A 15,982-nucleotide genomic window follows, 5' to 3' on the forward strand; every position below is an offset into this window, starting at 1 on the left:
TACTCTTCAAGCGGTGCATGGTATTCTTCTCTTATTTGTCATCCGTTCATGCATGAATAATGGGTGATTTGCGGAGTCTCATAAGGAACATAGACATGTAAAAGACTACCATTAATTGAGAATGTACACTTTAGTGGAATATAAAGAAGATACCGTGGGTATTGCATTATAGACCATATGGATGACTTGGTACAACTACAAGGAGTCACTATTAAAAAGCTTGAGAGAGGGAAGTAGGAGACTGGTTAGTCAGTGTACCTCATTTCCCTTAGTTTCTCTTCATAGTCTTTCTCATTCGATGAAGTCCAACTAGTACTATCCTTCTTAAAGTGTTTTATACCAGCATTGGTAGAAATTAAAAGTAATGAGGAATTACCCTTGGATGACAATGTTGCAGATAGGAACTTTTGATAATCTTCAGCTTTCTTCCATAGTTCCTTATCACCATCTACAACAGAGGTTACTTTGGAAGCACCCGTTGGAGTATATCTCTTTGTCTTTATTCCATTCTTACAATCTGTTACCAAATTCACCTTTGTCATATCAGGATGAGCAAGATCCAGAGTATCATCACCTTGTCCTTGTTGAGTAGATGGAGTTGCCTTTTGACCAGGCTGAGCAGCCGACTGTCCATTTGCCCGTGGTAACTTCTGAGGAGTGGGTTGAGCAGGATTAGGAGTAGGTTGTTTGCCACCTACTGCTCTCTTTAATGCCCCCTTACCGTCATCACCTCCACCGTGGCAAAGTCCAACCAGAGACACTGTAAACAGTACTGAGAAGACCTTCATCTTGTAGAATATCAGTATGTTAATCTAACAGCTATAGTCTTGGTATCAAGTAGGAATAATTGGAATGGAACTCAGGAATGCGGAGAACAGTGGGGATAAATAACGGCTCACGTAGACATTTATTCCTCCTGATAATCGACTACTACCTTGAGACTCTCATGCTTGTGGGTTAGTAGTCACAATAATGTCCCTAGTATTAATCCTCCAGACTCACAGACATGGTTGAAGGAATAGGCTAGGAATGGATCGGAAGATACATCCTACCAATGTACCCAGTTGTTCCCCTTCTTCCTTTACTGATACTATAGTCACCAACTCATCCTTTGTCTCTCCGTTTAAATGAGTTATTAAGGAGAATGAGAGGTTGTGGAGTATACAAGGGTACGGAGTCCATGTAGGATATACATTTAGGGTAGTGTAATTTGTTAGTGCCGATTATACGGCTTTACTGTGAAGCTAGGTTATGGAGAGGACATTACAACTTCCTGAAGTCCCTGATCTCCCATCTGTCATCTTGTGATCTTACCTGTCGTTCACACCATTATATACCATATCATTGGCTACAAGTTGAAGATACCCCTCCATTCTCTACTCAGGAGTTCAGTGTTCCAGTATTATTCATCATTTCAAGATGCATGTTTAAGTAGCTCACATCCTTAAGGTTTCATAGACGGACTAGGAATGGAGAAGCTCAATACTGGGACTAGAATACGACGAGAACATTTACTACATGTTCTAGAGTATGGACAAAGAGGAAGACTGTACGGATAGATACTGCAGGAGAGAGTAATGATTATTTATGGAAACAGAGACTCTTCAAGACGGACGTCAGGATATCGAAGAATAGACTGGAATGGTAATGGAGGAGATAAGGAAGAATGTCTACACTGAGGAATGAGGAGTAAACTGTCCACTAGATCCCATTAACAGGAGATATGAGAGGCTGCCAAATGAAGTGGAGGCATCCATAATATGCCAGCATGCACCGTTCCAATAGTATATTCTTGGGATGGATTGGTTACAAAATACCACGCGAAGCACCTAGAGAAAATAGCGGTGCCCATAAAAATCAGAGCTTACATGCAAACTAGAGAACTACGTACCACCTTTGATTCGGTAACTCACGATCGAAAAAGAAGAGGTATAGAAGGAAGCCTCTACCAGAGGAATGAGTAACTCTTTGGACTCCTGAAGACGCTGTTTGATCTGCAAGAGTAAAGCAGAACAGCATAAACTTGGGGTATTTTAATTTATTTATAAATGAATGCTCTGGTACTAAAGGGAATCATCTCTTCCTTCGAAGCCGACAACGCCCCCACCACCTTCCGTATTCCGAATAGACAGGGCCCGTTTGCAACACCTCATTCTAAGACTCCTTTGTTTGTTTAGTCTTCTATTGTTGCGCCTATTTCGTGATCCTCTAGTAAGACGGCACAGGTGCATGCTTGCTGTTGTCTATTGTTTTAAGACTTCTGGGCACTTTCTTCTTTTAGATAGCACCCACTATTTCTCTCTGGTATAAACAACTACTGCTTGTACCAAGACTCGGTTCTATTTTGAGAGATAAGGAGTCTACAAAATGAAGATTCTAGCAGTACTATGGACGGTGTGCCTAGTAGGACTCTGCCACGGTGGAGGTGATGATGGTAAAGGACTAAAGGGAGCAGTAGCTCAGCAAGATCCAGTGAAGCCCGTTCAACCTAATACGCAGGGTCCACCAGGGCAAACTCAGGCTAATCCTTCTACACCTACTCAACAAGGACAAGCTGCTAAACCTGTAACAGCCTCATCTGGAAAGGCAGACGTTTTGGATCTTGCCAGTCCAGATGAGTCTAAAGTAGACATTGTCAAGGCTAGTAGGAATGAAGTGGAGAAGAAGGAGTATTATCCAAAGGATACTTCCAAGATTACTTCTGTTATGGATGGAGGAGTGAGTATGTGGACAGCCACTGGAAATGAAAAGTGTTGCTTCGCTAGGTCTTACACGAAAGGTGATTCTTCATTCCTTTACATAACTATAATGGGTGGTAATGACTTGACAGCTAAATTCTGTGAGAAGGCTGGTGGAGCATGGAATGAAGTAGATGAAGAACCGTTTAATGACGGGGTAACGACAATGATTGGAGGAGCCGTGAAATATACAAGTCAATTCGGCTCCAAAGTAGACCCTACTCTCTTTAATGCCCTGGACTCTTTTGAGGACAATGTCAAGGTTCTCAAACTTACACCCAAGAAGGGTGCTAAGGCTACTAAGCTCACATTCGACAGTAAAGTAGTCTGGGAAGATAAGAAGCCGTGCTCTTCAGTATTGTTTTATATGGATTGTGGTACTCCATTACTTGCTGTTATAAAGACAAAGAGTGCTGGCGGTGAATCCAGAGTCTACGTATATAGAGATGGAGACCAGTGGAAGGATGATAAAGAGGGTGACCATAAAAATAAGTTGACTGCTCTAAAGGAAAGGTGCAAGCCTGGAGAAACTCTAGACATTTCAAAGAGGGAGGATACAGATTTAGGCATATACCATTGTACACCTTATGGTTCTGGAGATATTGATCACAGTTTTAATCTCAGAAACGTCGCAGTAACTAAAGTAGTGGATGGTGAATATACTGTTTGGAGAGCTGGAAAGAATGAGAAAACTTGTACATGGGCACAAAATATTGTAGGCAATAAAGAAACATTGAGATTAGAAATTCAAACGGCCAAGAAAGAAGATATATTGTTTAGGAAGGAAGGTGGTAAATGGAAAAGGGTTCAAGTTACTCAGCCCAAAGCTTCTCAAGGGTCTCCCAATCCTGCTTCCCCCTCTAAGACCACTCCTAGACCCAATAAATCGCAGTAAGACGCTTTAATTGTACAATAGAATGATAGTTCAAGGATCACTCGTTCATCCTGTGGATGGATAGACCGATCAATAATGCAGTACAAATCTTCCAGTAGGTAGTACTGTGGAGCCTACAACCTTAACTCCTGGTATACAACGTTACTCGTTTTGTTATAAAGGTATATGGCGAACATAGTGAGCTATCCGATCATAGGCTTTAGTGTTAACCTCTCTAAAGTCAAAATCTTGCCTATCCTGTAGTCTACTCCTCCAGTTGCTATTAAAGCCGTGGTACCCAATGTATAGTCTCTATTGAGCTCCAGTATTCATGTATTTAGAGACACCCCTGTGACCTGTACCCAAAGCACATACTAGACAGATTCCCAGAGAGTCTTCCATGTACCCTTCCTCTCTATAGGCCATTCTAGGTACCCCTGTCTTCCATAGGTTCTTTCCGGTCTGTACTCATCCATCCTTTTCTAGGGAGTCCCTTATCTATTATAAACCACAGTTGATGACCATAATCACCATATAAGGTACAAATGTGTCTATATTTCATACGCTAGTTCATTCCATCTGACGACGGTGCTTCATTTGGTTATCCCTTGACGGGTACACATTTCTCTGCCCTCTACTTCACTTAAAATTTTCACTTTAATCTCTCTGTGAATTTCCAGGACATTTAAAACGCCGATAAACTCGCGCAAACGACGAGCGAGTTGACCAACGGTAGAATCTGCGCGTTTGAGGAAAATTCTCGCCATTTTCCTCGTTTTCCCACTTTTCCCCCTTCACTCGGATCCCGCGGTAAAAAAACGACCCAAGGGATTGGGACAGGTGAGAAGAAGGCCGAAAGGGCGAATTTGAAGTCGACAGGAAGCACAATGTATGATGCCAACTAGAGTTTGCATAGTTGGAGCGGGTCCTTCAGGTTTATACGTGGCTAAAGCACTAAAGAGGTACATCCAGGGCGTAAAGATTGACTTTTTTGAAAAACTAGACCAACCACTAGGTCTACTCAAGTTTGGCGTCGCCCCTGACCGACAAAGCCTCCGACAAACCGGGCAGAAACTCGTACAAGACGATTTCCGCTTCTTTTACAATGTCACAGTGGTGAGTTGAATGAATGCGAACTATGGAGTAGTGAGCTCTATGGCTACCAACGGGAGCTCTTCCTTCTAGTAGGATTAAGGTCATTACTGGAGTGCAACGGAAGGAGTACTGGACTACCGTAGGGAGTCTCTAGAAGAAGTATGGATGTTTAGGAGTGAGTCTTGGAGGATAGTAAGAGAGCGTGGTTCTGATAATTTACCAACCTGTTATGAACCTCCAAAGTCTAAACCACCTCCAGAACCAGAACAAAAACGAGAAACTGCACAACTGAGCCCTTAGAAAAGAGAGAAAGAAGAGGAAGATAATCTAGGTACCGATCATGAGTCTGTCGCCCCTGGTTCACCTGGTAAAAATGGTAAAGCTGCCGAAAAGGATGAAAAAGAATCTGATCTTGTTATTCCTACTGTTGTTGGTTAGAATGAAGCTAAAGAAGGCCCCAAAGAAAAAGGTCTGAAAGATGCCATAGATGGTGAGAGACTAAAATATCTTGTTACTCCTAATGGTGGTGGAGAAGAACCAACTGGTGGAGGCTCAGGGGTTACAGGCTGGTATAAGGGAACTACCTCCAGTGAGAGGTGGATAAAGGTCAAGGATAAACTCCAAGATGTAACACCAGAGAACATTAAAGACTGTAGGGGTTACAACTTTGAACAACTTCTGAAAGTACTAAATACTACTGGATGTAAAAACTATTCAACATGCACTGATCCTCAATCCTTATCTAGTCAAGAAGGTGCTCATACTACCCATAAAGAACTTTCTGCTGTCTCACATAACCCAGATATTACTCCTCAAATTGAAATTACTCATTCTGAAGCTTCTACTACTGTTCTTCCTGCTGGACTATCTGTTCCTACTGGTACTCCTCCTGTCACTGAACCTGCTGGTGAAGCTGCTCCTGAAGAACATGCTGAAGATGGTCAAGCTGAACGTTCTACTGGACTTCTTGCTGCTGGTCTCACTAATCTTGGTATATGGTCAATATCTGGATATCCTCTGTTGGCACTTTGAACTCCAACACTCCATCATACTTTCATGTTCATACACATTCCGCACTTTTAATACATATATTCAGGGCAAGGATATTCAAATTCCAACTCTTTTAAAAGATTACAATTTTTGTGTGATATCGTGCGGTGCCGAATCCCCTGTTTCTCTAAAAATACCTGGAGATGACACCCTAGGTGTTTTTGACTCTTTGGATTTCATTCGCTGGTACAACGGATATAAATATATAGACACCTCTGGAAGTGTAAAGAGGTATTTTAATCGTCTAGCTACCCTTGGTAGACCTACAACAGCTTGTGTTATTGGAAACGGAAACGTAGCATTGGATGTATCTAGAATCCTTCTCGCTCCAGAAGAGTCCCTTTTAGACACACCAAAGACTCTTATTAATGATATATCTGCTGCAAACATCTGCAAGGTCAATGTCTTGGGCAGAAGAGACTGGATTTATAGCAAATTTACAAATTCTGAACTTAGACACCTTTTAAACTCTCCGTCCCTACTTTCGGTTGTAGATCCCTCTGTAAATATCCAGGATAGTACAAACAGGATCCTACAACGGAAAGGTGATATTTACAAGTCTATGCAAGGGAATTGGGGATCCGAAAAGAACAAGATTTTGCAATTTCATTTTTCAACTACAGCTGAAAAAATACACGAAGAAGAGGGACAAGTTGCGAGATTGGATGTGAAAAAGAGAGAAACGGTGCATTTTACAAGTATTCCATGTGATTTACTGATAAAGTGCATTGGATATACACATAACGAAATAGCCAAGGAACTTGAAAAATATATTGATAACAAAAGAGTATTTTCCTCTGGTTGGTTCAAGAGTGAAGGAAAGGGTGATTTATCTGCTACAATTCGTGAAAGTGTTGAGCTTGCGAAACTCATAGCAGGATCTTCTCATTAGATGTATTCAGCGACTACCCTGGAAAGGGTGCATTTATAGAATATATGACGGATCAGAATTAATGATACAGGTGCAAAATGGCGTATATAGAGTCAGTAGATGACTGTGACGGACTTAAATTTCAGCATGGCCCGAATTCCAACACAGGTATCGACTGGAAGAATTCTGGAAGTGTCATACAAGTTTCAAATGACCATGATCTATTGTTCATTGCATCAAAAACGGTTGAGGTTTACAAGTGTTCGAAGTTCCTATCATCCCTTTTAGATTCTCAGGGAACTCCCTCTGTGCACCCCGTCAAACACATTAACGTCCCATTTGAAATAAAGAGACTGCGCATAAAGGGTGACCTTTTGGCTATCCAAGGTGACTCTTGTCTTATACTCTATGATTTTATAAAATGGATGATTGTGAGGAAATGGGATCGCAAACTTGTTGATTTTCAGTGGCTAAATGACTCTATTGTCTGCATAGATGAAAATGGAATCATGCTACATAGAGTTGATGATGACGAAAATGTTCCGGAGGAGGATGATTCACATTTAGTATCTCAGAATGCACAGGTTGAAGATGATGCTAATGGTGATACGAATGGTGGTTCTGATTCTAGTGCTAGAGCTGAAGCTACAACTTTTGATGCTTCCGACGATAATGATCAGTATCATGATGTAAATGTGTATAGTGGGTCGGAATATTCCATTGAAAAGGACAAAGAGGCAGAGTGTATCAGCCCACAAGTGGATGTGACATTACATACAGACGATTTTGGACAAGAGCATGAAAATGAGGATGGACAACTTGACACTCTGAATGTCTCTGATGATGTGTTATCTACTCTAACTATTGGAACAGAGGCGTCTGTTACTCAAGAACTTGATGTAAAAACTATAGAACCAACAATGCCTTCGGACATTAAAGAGTATACGCCTCCTGTAGAAGACACAAGTCTCACCATAGAGCATGTACAAGACAATAACCTTACTTCTACAGCTGCAGAACAAACCACTACAGATCAACATGCTCGCTCTAAGTTGGCGAGACACATGTATACCTTGGATTATCGGGAGTCGCTCGATAGACTTTTGGCCTCAAATTCCCAAGGAAGCCTAGACTCTGAGGTATCATCCATAGATGATCCAGAAGCAACTATATCCGTACGCGAGTCTAAAGATAATGTCCACCAGGAACCTACTACAGATCGTGGGTCTGACAAGGGATATAGCGAAGATGAAAAGGATAATGTTGAGTCATCTGTAATAGTACCAGAGGTTGTAGACGATCCATCCCACCAATTTTTTACGAATTTATCTGCTAATAATTATGAAAGTTTTTCGGGATTCAAGCTTTTGGAGGAAAATTTAGATCTGATTGGAAACTTTGGAGCCTGGAAGGGACTAGACGAGACTCAAAAAAATGGATCTATAGGGAATCTTGCAGAGAATTTTAGTGGCCTATTTTCTGAAAAAAATAATGGCGACGATCATGTCTCACAGAGCTCATTTTTTACCGCTTCTAAACTTCTGGAACAGGGTAATAAGGAATCGCATACACATTCATCTCGCTCTACTCGTATCGCACCGGTACTCACAATACCGACAAAATCTGAGGTCATATCCCCCGAGTATGAGGGGTACATCGCATCTTGTATTTCAAATCCTCCATCAATCGCGTGTATAAATGAAGAAAGTTTTAAGACAGGCAGTATTGAATATTCCCGAATAAAACTGCCGGATGATTTAAATCCTTCAGACTTAGAATCTGCCATAGTAGTAGGATGTAGTCTCTTGCCAGAAAACTTTGCCGCTGTATCCATGGTCTTAAACTCCCAGGATACTCTAATTTGTATTATAAAATTTGAAGATTCCAAAAGCACCACTACACTATCTTATGCCTACAACGAGCTTTATCTACTTGACATTATTGATCCGCATCACATTAGTTCTCGTATAGAGTCGTTGTGGATTCCGTCATGGGAAACACTGATGGTTTGGTCCGGAAACTCTACCCAAGTTGTGATTATATCAAAGAATGAAAAACTTACTGGTGGCGATTGGAAAGTTTTAATGATGCAGGAAGGTTACTGTCTGGAAAGTACAGACGGTGAAATGGGTACTAGAGGTCTCTCATTTTCGGTACATTTTAGAGAAACTCTATACAGGAAGAACGCCTGTGCAGATACTCCGTTGTTGGTTGATCCACCGGTATTTTTACTTGCACAAATGGATGGTGTGATTTCAATGCACTGTGCAGATGTCTGGAGTAGACAGGGTGAAGTTCAAATATTGGATGAGACAATGGGTATTGATAGAGGATCCGCTAGTGATGCATCTCATGCTGATGTTACATCGGTGGTCTCGATAGAGGATATACACCTTTCCTTACACAAAGTAGTTCCACCAAAACCTTTTGTTGGATTAACTAGTCCAGAAGCTACTAGCGGTGCTACAAATGAACCGGAACCTTCATCTACATCGATCCCTGTTACTGTCACAATTCATAGTTTTGCAGAAAACGACGCTGAAACGGATAGATCTGAAAGGCTTTCAAATGAAGAAATCATAGAGAAGCTTTATGACGAAGGTATTAGACGAATTTGGAATCTTGATGGAGAAAGCGAAATAAAACTCGAGGCAATAAAGCTCTTTGAGGCATTCTCAAATACACTTGATGCATTTGAAGCAAAGGTTTCTAATGTTTGTGATACAGATGTACCTACGCTTGACTTGAACGATAATATTGAACAAAAAATGGATATTATGGACGACATTATATTAAAGTGGGAAGGCGAAGTAAAGAAGCTAGAGAAAATGCAAAAGGAGATGATGGATAGTATAAATACGTTTGAATGTACTTTAAAACCTGCACCATCTGTGGAACTCCCTTTGGAGCACAAGATGCTTCTCAAAAATGCCAAAGATATTGCAGCTGCCCCTGCTAGTTGTTCTGTGGACTTTTCAGACTTTTCCATCAAGGAAGCTGAAGATGTTATCGAGGGAGTTTATGGGTCCCTTATGGAGCTACAAGATAAGCTGGAAAGGTACGAAAAACAGGTTGATGAAATTGAGCTGGATCTCATTTTCAAAAAGATTAAAGGTTCACGTGACACACAAAAAGGGTCACTACTACCCTTATCCAGCCTGCAAGTCACAAGCTTACCCATTGTTCCAGGTGGAACCACTTGTGAAACTCTCGAAAGAAATGTGAAATCTGCGGCTAGTGATGCAAGAGTAAAGTTTGAAGAGCTCCTGGATGCCATCGAAGAGATTAGTACCAGAGATGTCTCAATCTCACTAGAAAATCTAAAGCTGGAAAAGGAGCATTCTCCAAAGTTTAACAAGTATCAGGAAATGAAGAGTAATGCTAACAAGAGCAATGTTGACAGTGAATCACCTCTCGAGCGTACTCTTTCCGCCACTCTTGACAAGCCAAAGGACACTCTCTTTTCATTCTCTAGCTTTGGGGCTAAAAATGTTCCAGATGCTAGTAGCCCTCCTGTTACTTCTCCTGAAGATAAACCTCTTTCTATTAATGTTGAGCCTAAAGTTGAAGGGCCCAAACCCGAACCTGTTGTGCTAGAACAGGAAGCATCGCCTCTAGACTCGAGCAATCAAACCAGTCTAAATGAATCATCACAAACACCTGATGTCTCTCTCCAGATATCCACACCAACCAATGATGCCACTGATCCTCTTGAAAGCAATCGGGAGAGCATGATGGACGGCCAAGACGCAATGGATGCTGTTCCTACTACTATAAACACTCCATCTAGCGGGTTGGACGGTGGGCAAAGTCTTGATTTTACCAGTGGTTCTGGAAATACAAGTGGCACGGCAGGTTCTTCCATCTTCAGCTCTTCAATGTTCAATACCACAGGGTCCATCTTTGGTACAGACAGACCTGCAGAGTCTCAGCCAAGCACATTTGGAAGTTCCATGTTTAGCGCCCCTGTTACATACATATTTGGACAACAAAGTGATGTTTTGATGGGCTCAAACTTGGGATCTTCTGGCGCTGGAACTAGCATATTCTCAACATTTGCAAGTAACACGAGTTTTGCTGACATTGCTGCTTCAAAATCCGCGCAGCCACCAACCGGATCCTTTACTGGCATGTCCGGGTTTACCAGTGGAAACTTTAAAGCCGAGGGACTGAATTTTTCAAGTGTACAAGGTCTTCTTGGCACATCTTCAAGCCAAAATCAACAGTTTGGAGGTGGCCCATTTGGGTTTGGAAGCTCTACAATGAACGCATTTCCGCAGTTTGGCCAGTCGACTGTTAGCACTTTAGGGGGTACAAGTCAACCAAACACGACGAGTGGAGATTTGTGGACACGTGCGAGGCAGTCCAATCCATTGGATTAACTGGTATGAGTCAATGGCCCCTGGAGTGGCGGTAGGTTAGAGGGTCATAATGCGACCTTTCCCAAATGATTAACGTATAATTGTTCAGATGCATCAAGTTCTCCAAAGTTTTATTATATGGTCGTGTACATTTGTACAGATGGAGATAGAGTATTAGCTCTGCTACAACCACTGGTAGAGCATATTGCATGTCTCCGTACATGATGGCAAGGATAAAAAGGCAGTCCACATTGTGGTAGTCAGCAAGACTGGTGCAAAGCATCTCTTCTTCCTTGGAGACTCAGAGTTGAAGCCTGTAGAGGAGAGCGAGTTCCCAAAAGAATTCATGGTTGCTGCCGAATAAGTTGCTATCATTGTCTATCCTCATGTGCTCATGTTGCACGTTTTTAATCATTTTAATAATTTGCTCACCCAAATGTCATTTTATGGGCCTTTTACATACTGACTCGATCCATGTGTTCCTGGCTAGTCACATAGACTAATTTGTAATTCATATGTTACACATTTATTCATGCACAGTAGCAGAGTCTTCATAATTACTAGCACTAGTATCAACACCTTGACCAGGTTCTCCTAGACCATTTTCTCTACTACCAACAACACTCTCAACAGGTTCATCCTTTTTAGCTTCTTTGCCACCAGCATCAGCTTTATATCCTTGTCCTTCAGATTCTTCACTTCCAGAACGTTGTGCTTCTTGTTGTTTATCTTGTTTAGCTTCTTTACATTCTTGCAAGTCACTGTCACTATACTTAAGTTCCTTTACAAGATTATTCCAGTTGGCGCATTCGGTAATATTTTCTGGTGTTACACTATCTAGTCCAGTAGCTCTTGTCCATGTGTTAGAACTACCACTCCTGTACCAACCTGTAGGATTTTGGTTTCCATTCTTTCCGACATAAATCAAGACGGGTTCCTTATTGTTACCAGAGTATAATGCAGAGATCTCAACTGGGCCAGTAATAGGAAATTTTGGTCCATTATCAAACTTTATACGCTTCCTATTCTTTTTCTTTTCACCGGCAAGCTTTATAGCTGCCAGACTTCCACCATCAATGGAGTACTTTTTGACTGTAAGATTCTCTGAACCCACATGGTGGTGGTCGTGATGTGCATGATTAACTGACACTGGCTCAACAGAGACCTTGCTATGGTTTTTATGCTCCTTGCAACAAGGAAGCTGTCCATTTTCCCCGTATGCATCCTTGGTAAGGTCTAGAGTAACTGCGTCATTACTATAACAGTTGAGGTTATCAAGTTCCCGCTCAAGAAGCTCAACACCTTGAACCATCTCATCCAAATAGGCACTAGTACTCGTATAGAGATTCCGATGTTAGGAATGAACACACCTGGAGGACCCTAGAGAGGTTGTCCCAGGAAGCTCACATAAGGGCGGCTAGATAACAAGGTAGATAAAACTCCAGAGAGCATTTTGTCCAACCTGTAACTCATATAGAGCAAACAAAGAGTAGATAAAGGTAGAGGGAGAATAATTGAGAAAATCTCTGGAAGAAGAGGAATGTGTAGGATCTCAAATCTCCGTTATTTTTCCTTTTCTCCGAGCATTTTGTGCTCAACAGACTCCTATCTATTGTAGAGATCAGTAACATCCTAAAAAACTGGTTATATCTCTCATGTGTGCTCCAATTCCAATATTGTCCACTATACATCACTGGATCGCAGCCAAGTGTAGACATAGACCTTGTTCCGCATAGTCATCATATACACAATCCACTCATGTATTAAAGCGTGAATGATTATATCTAGACACATATAAACCGGCCAGGTGATGAGACGTTGCCAGTATAACTTGCCAGGGACGCCCGTTTCAGCCCTTCCTCCTGTAAACCTTCCAGGTGACCATTAATTACCTCTTATAACCTAAAAAATTTGTAATAGTGCCATGCCTCGGAAATAGAGCCTATGTCTGGTTACCTATGCCCGTTTTCTCGCTAAATAAAAGGAATCAATGGCCACACCTGAGGGAACAGAAAGCCTAGTCAATCGCATGAAACTTGTGGAGCATAGTGGCTATATCCTGCTCATCTTCCTTGAAGTAGCGAATTATGGCTGTAACGAAGTAAGCGTCTGCAAAGGAGATTGCTACGGACGCCAAAAGAAGGACTTTGTCGAGAAATGATCCTCCGAATACGGAAACACAAAGTCTAAGTGCCATTTCAACTCTTGAGTATTAAAACTGAAAGTTGTGGGACCTTGTTATGGTGCATGCATTTGTCGTATAAATTTATAACGAGGCCTTTATTGGTCCTCTATATGCTAAACTGCCAGTGAGACTACGTTCTCCAAGTTTAAATTATTCCTCTTCTTTGGAGTATTGGTCATGTCATGGTTTTAAAAAGTGCTCTTTGGCAGGTTTTAACAATCTCTACATCCTCTGTATGTGGAGTATACTGCATTATTGATCGGTCTATCCATCCACAGGATGAATGAGTGTCCATAGGCGGCGTCTATGAAGCACTTCTCGAGTCAATTCCTCACGATTCGGTACCCTGTGACCTCAATTCGCTTATCATTGTCCTAAATTCTCCCTCTGGAACAATCTTCCAAACTCCATTTTCCTTGGCACAGTAGAAGTCGTTTTTCAAAACGGACGTCACCTTAATGTGTAACAAATGTGGTAAGCCGTTACTAAAGTAAATTGTGGAAAATGAGCACTTGTCACTCCCAAAACCTTCCCAGAGGACCTGGTCACCGTCCTTGACCTCGGTGGCATGATAGCCTGGTTCGGGAAGGTAGAAGCGGGATTCAATGCCCAAGAATGGAGTTTGGAAGATTGTGCAGTGCTCTGTAGCCTCCAAGTCTTGCAGATTCATAGAAAAGTCGCCCCGGTGCTTGGTAGCCACCTTGAGGCTTTGGATCTTGGCATCATGATTGATGCAAAATACCCACTCTCTGCCTTTGAGTTCAAGGTACTTTTGCGACCTTCCAGATGGAGTTTCTGATACCACAAGTATGAGCTCTGGTTCCTCATTATGGCCAAGATAGGCTCTGGCGTACTTGAGGGTCTCTTCATATCCGCCCTTCCAAATCTCTTCTTCCTGTTCACTTACGAGTTCCACGACTAACCTTCCGGCCTGTGGAACGATTAGCATCATTGGATTGTCGTTGAAGGTGTATTTAAAAAACTTTAGGGCTTCAGTATCAACCGGAATCTCCTCGGAGTTTTCGGGCCCTGGAGCATCAACCCCTGAACCTTCTTCGGATCCATAGACTCCAGATATGGCATACTCATACTCTAGGAAACTTCCAGATCCATCTTCATAGTATCCTACGCACTTGCATGGCTGCAGGAGGAAGAAGAGTGTGTAAAGTGTGTAGAGCAAAATTGGAGCGTACATTTCGTTTACCCACCCAAGCGTGTAAAAATCTTTAAATCGACCTCGTGAAACATGCCAAGTCGTTTTCAATGCTCCGGAAGAGAACCTTGACGTAGGCCATGCAGACCCCATGAAGGCCAAGTGTGTAGAAAGAAGAAGAACAAAGAGGGGCAAAATGAAGGAATTTGGAGCAAGAAGAAGTTTCATCTATATGGAAATGGCATTAACTTTGCCTTTAGGTCTATTGTAGCATCCGATTTTTGAACCAATGGGCAAACGAGGCGACTCGAATGGCCATGACCTTCCGTTACACATTCTTCCTCACTTCCAAAGATGGTGGTTCTACGCAGGCACCAGAATCGTACGAGTACACCATGTAGCAAATATCTTTACTCGGTCCATAATATTGACGTTGATAGGTGCCGTTGGTACACAGACTAGGGAGGCTCTGCTTCGCAGTTTACTGGTCTGTATGGTACACATTCAGAGCCCTCGCGACCCATTATGCAATCCTTTGCTTCTTCCTCTCGGTCTCGGTGACATCTTGGCACTGATCCTCATTCTGCAGGTCTTCCCCGGTGGTCTGGTCGATCCCCCAGTTGATCCACTTCCTGGTGAATTCGCACGGTACCCATTCGCCTCCGTCCAGTCTATAGTACCTCCTATTTCCTTCCAGAGAAACAAACTCCAAAACGTCAATCCTAGGCTCGGAAACGGGAGCACTTTCATAGTACACATTAACCTGTCTGTACAAATCGTCCATCAGGGACTCTTTGAAGTGGACAAAGGAGTTGTTTAGAATCGTACAGAGTATTCTGAATGGCTCAATGAACGAGTGACTGCATTTGATGTAGCCCTTGAGCATCGTAAGGCAGAGTTTGACAAAGACGGTTGGGGTCTGGAGCATAAAGTCTGGGCCTCCCTCAATGGAAAAGTGCGAGTAATTCCCGCCATTTACGTCGAGATCGACCGCAACAACGTTGCGGAACGTCACCAAATTTCCAATAAGTAGGTCGTACATTTTCAAGAGTCTTGGTCTCTTTGGCTGTTCCTCCCAGGTGTTACTCCCAAAGCCACAATTGACATAGAGAGTTTCCCGTCTATTTACTGTTTGCCCGTTTTGAAAGGGCGTTGAAGAGGTGCCATTCGTCTGCATGCATATAGTTGGGACGTTCCCGGAAGTCGCAAGACCTGCTGAGGCTCCTTCAACGCCAAACAATGCCTCTTCTGTTTCCACATAAAGTCCTCCTGGGTCTTCATCTCTCCTTATAAATTCCAGTGCGATTGGCATTTGGTTGAGCTTGTCGTAGCACCGGTAGTAGACGTTGAGTTCCTTGTAACCTCTGAGGTCTTCCGGGAGTCCCATCTGCTTTATTCCCCTATGTGTGATTGTCCTATACTCTGTAACTTTTCCATCTAGTCCAAGTGTATTTTCCGGAAAGATAATGGCGTACTTTTTGTACCAACTGGACTCTGGAATTACCTTGACAACCTGCGGATATTGCGGGCAAGTGCGCCGTTCCACACAGACCTCTTTTGGTTTTTTTGAAATGTCTATCGAAATACTCTCTATTGCTCCGTTAATCATATTTTCATGTCCTTGTTACGAAAAATTTGTACCTCTCCAAGGTGTT

The 15,982-nt window shown here is 42.3% G+C and overlaps 7 protein-coding genes across 7 annotated transcripts, besides 1 other annotated feature; 3 read left to right on the top strand and 4 right to left on the bottom strand.

The window, feature by feature from the left end:
- Positions 1-94: 94 nt before the first annotated feature.
- On the bottom strand, positions 95-854 carry BEWA_035750 (signal peptide containing protein). The gene has a single exon (XM_004832934.1). The coding sequence runs from the start codon at positions 786-788 to the stop codon at positions 246-248; it is 543 nt and encodes a 180-aa protein (XP_004832991.1). The 5' UTR covers positions 789-854; the 3' UTR covers positions 95-245.
- A 1,175-nt stretch (positions 855-2,029) lies between these two features.
- Positions 2,030-2,050: a sequence feature (AT_rich).
- A 224-nt stretch (positions 2,051-2,274) lies between these two features.
- On the top strand, positions 2,275-3,633 carry BEWA_035760 (signal peptide containing protein; the record flags this gene model as incomplete). Its single annotated transcript, XM_004832935.1, has 1 exon — positions 2,275-3,633. The coding sequence occupies exon 1, from the start codon at positions 2,368-2,370 to the stop codon at positions 3,631-3,633; it is 1,266 nt and encodes a 421-aa protein (XP_004832992.1). The 5' UTR covers positions 2,275-2,367.
- Positions 3,634-4,503: 870 nt separating this feature from the next.
- On the top strand, positions 4,504-6,649 carry BEWA_035770 (conserved hypothetical protein; the record flags this gene model as incomplete). The annotated part of the gene is made up of 2 exons (XM_004832936.1): positions 4,504-4,728; positions 5,804-6,649. The coding sequence occupies 2 exons, from the start codon at positions 4,504-4,506 to the stop codon at positions 6,647-6,649; spliced, it is 1,071 nt and encodes a 356-aa protein (XP_004832993.1).
- Positions 6,650-6,726: 77 nt separating this feature from the next.
- On the top strand, positions 6,727-11,010 carry BEWA_035780 (liver stage protein 3 like protein; the record flags this gene model as incomplete). The annotated part of the gene is made up of 1 exon (XM_004832937.1): positions 6,727-11,010. The coding sequence occupies one exon, from the start codon at positions 6,727-6,729 to the stop codon at positions 11,008-11,010; it is 4,284 nt and encodes a 1,427-aa protein (XP_004832994.1).
- Positions 11,011-11,515: 505 nt separating this feature from the next.
- Positions 11,516-12,301, bottom strand: BEWA_035790 (hypothetical protein; the record flags this gene model as incomplete). Its single annotated transcript, XM_004832938.1, has 1 exon — positions 11,516-12,301. The coding sequence occupies one exon, from the start codon at positions 12,299-12,301 to the stop codon at positions 11,516-11,518; it is 786 nt and encodes a 261-aa protein (XP_004832995.1).
- A 963-nt stretch (positions 12,302-13,264) lies between these two features.
- On the bottom strand, positions 13,265-14,436 carry BEWA_035800 (signal peptide containing protein). The gene has a single exon (XM_004832939.1). It carries the CDS (start codon positions 14,367-14,369, stop codon positions 13,506-13,508), a length of 864 nt encoding a protein of 287 aa, XP_004832996.1. The 5' UTR covers positions 14,370-14,436; the 3' UTR covers positions 13,265-13,505.
- A 414-nt stretch (positions 14,437-14,850) lies between these two features.
- On the bottom strand, positions 14,851-15,936 carry BEWA_035810 (hypothetical protein; the record flags this gene model as incomplete). Its single annotated transcript, XM_004832940.1, has 1 exon — positions 14,851-15,936. The coding sequence occupies one exon, from the start codon at positions 15,934-15,936 to the stop codon at positions 14,851-14,853; it is 1,086 nt and encodes a 361-aa protein (XP_004832997.1).
- Positions 15,937-15,982: the final 46 nt, after the last annotated feature.

Source organism: Theileria equi (assembly GCF_000342415.1).
Source record: "Theileria equi strain WA chromosome 2 map unlocalized gcontig_1105316255037, whole genome shotgun sequence".
Taxonomy (NCBI): Eukaryota; Apicomplexa; class Aconoidasida; order Piroplasmida; family Theileriidae; genus Theileria; species Theileria equi.

Coding starts and splice junctions, on each gene's coding strand:
- BEWA_035750 (XM_004832934.1), bottom strand. CDS start 788: ATGAAGGTCTTCTCAGTACTGTTTACAGTGTCTCTGGTTGGACTTTGC.
- BEWA_035800 (XM_004832939.1), bottom strand. CDS start 14,369: ATGTACGCTCCAATTTTGCTCTACACACTTTACACACTCTTCTTCCTC.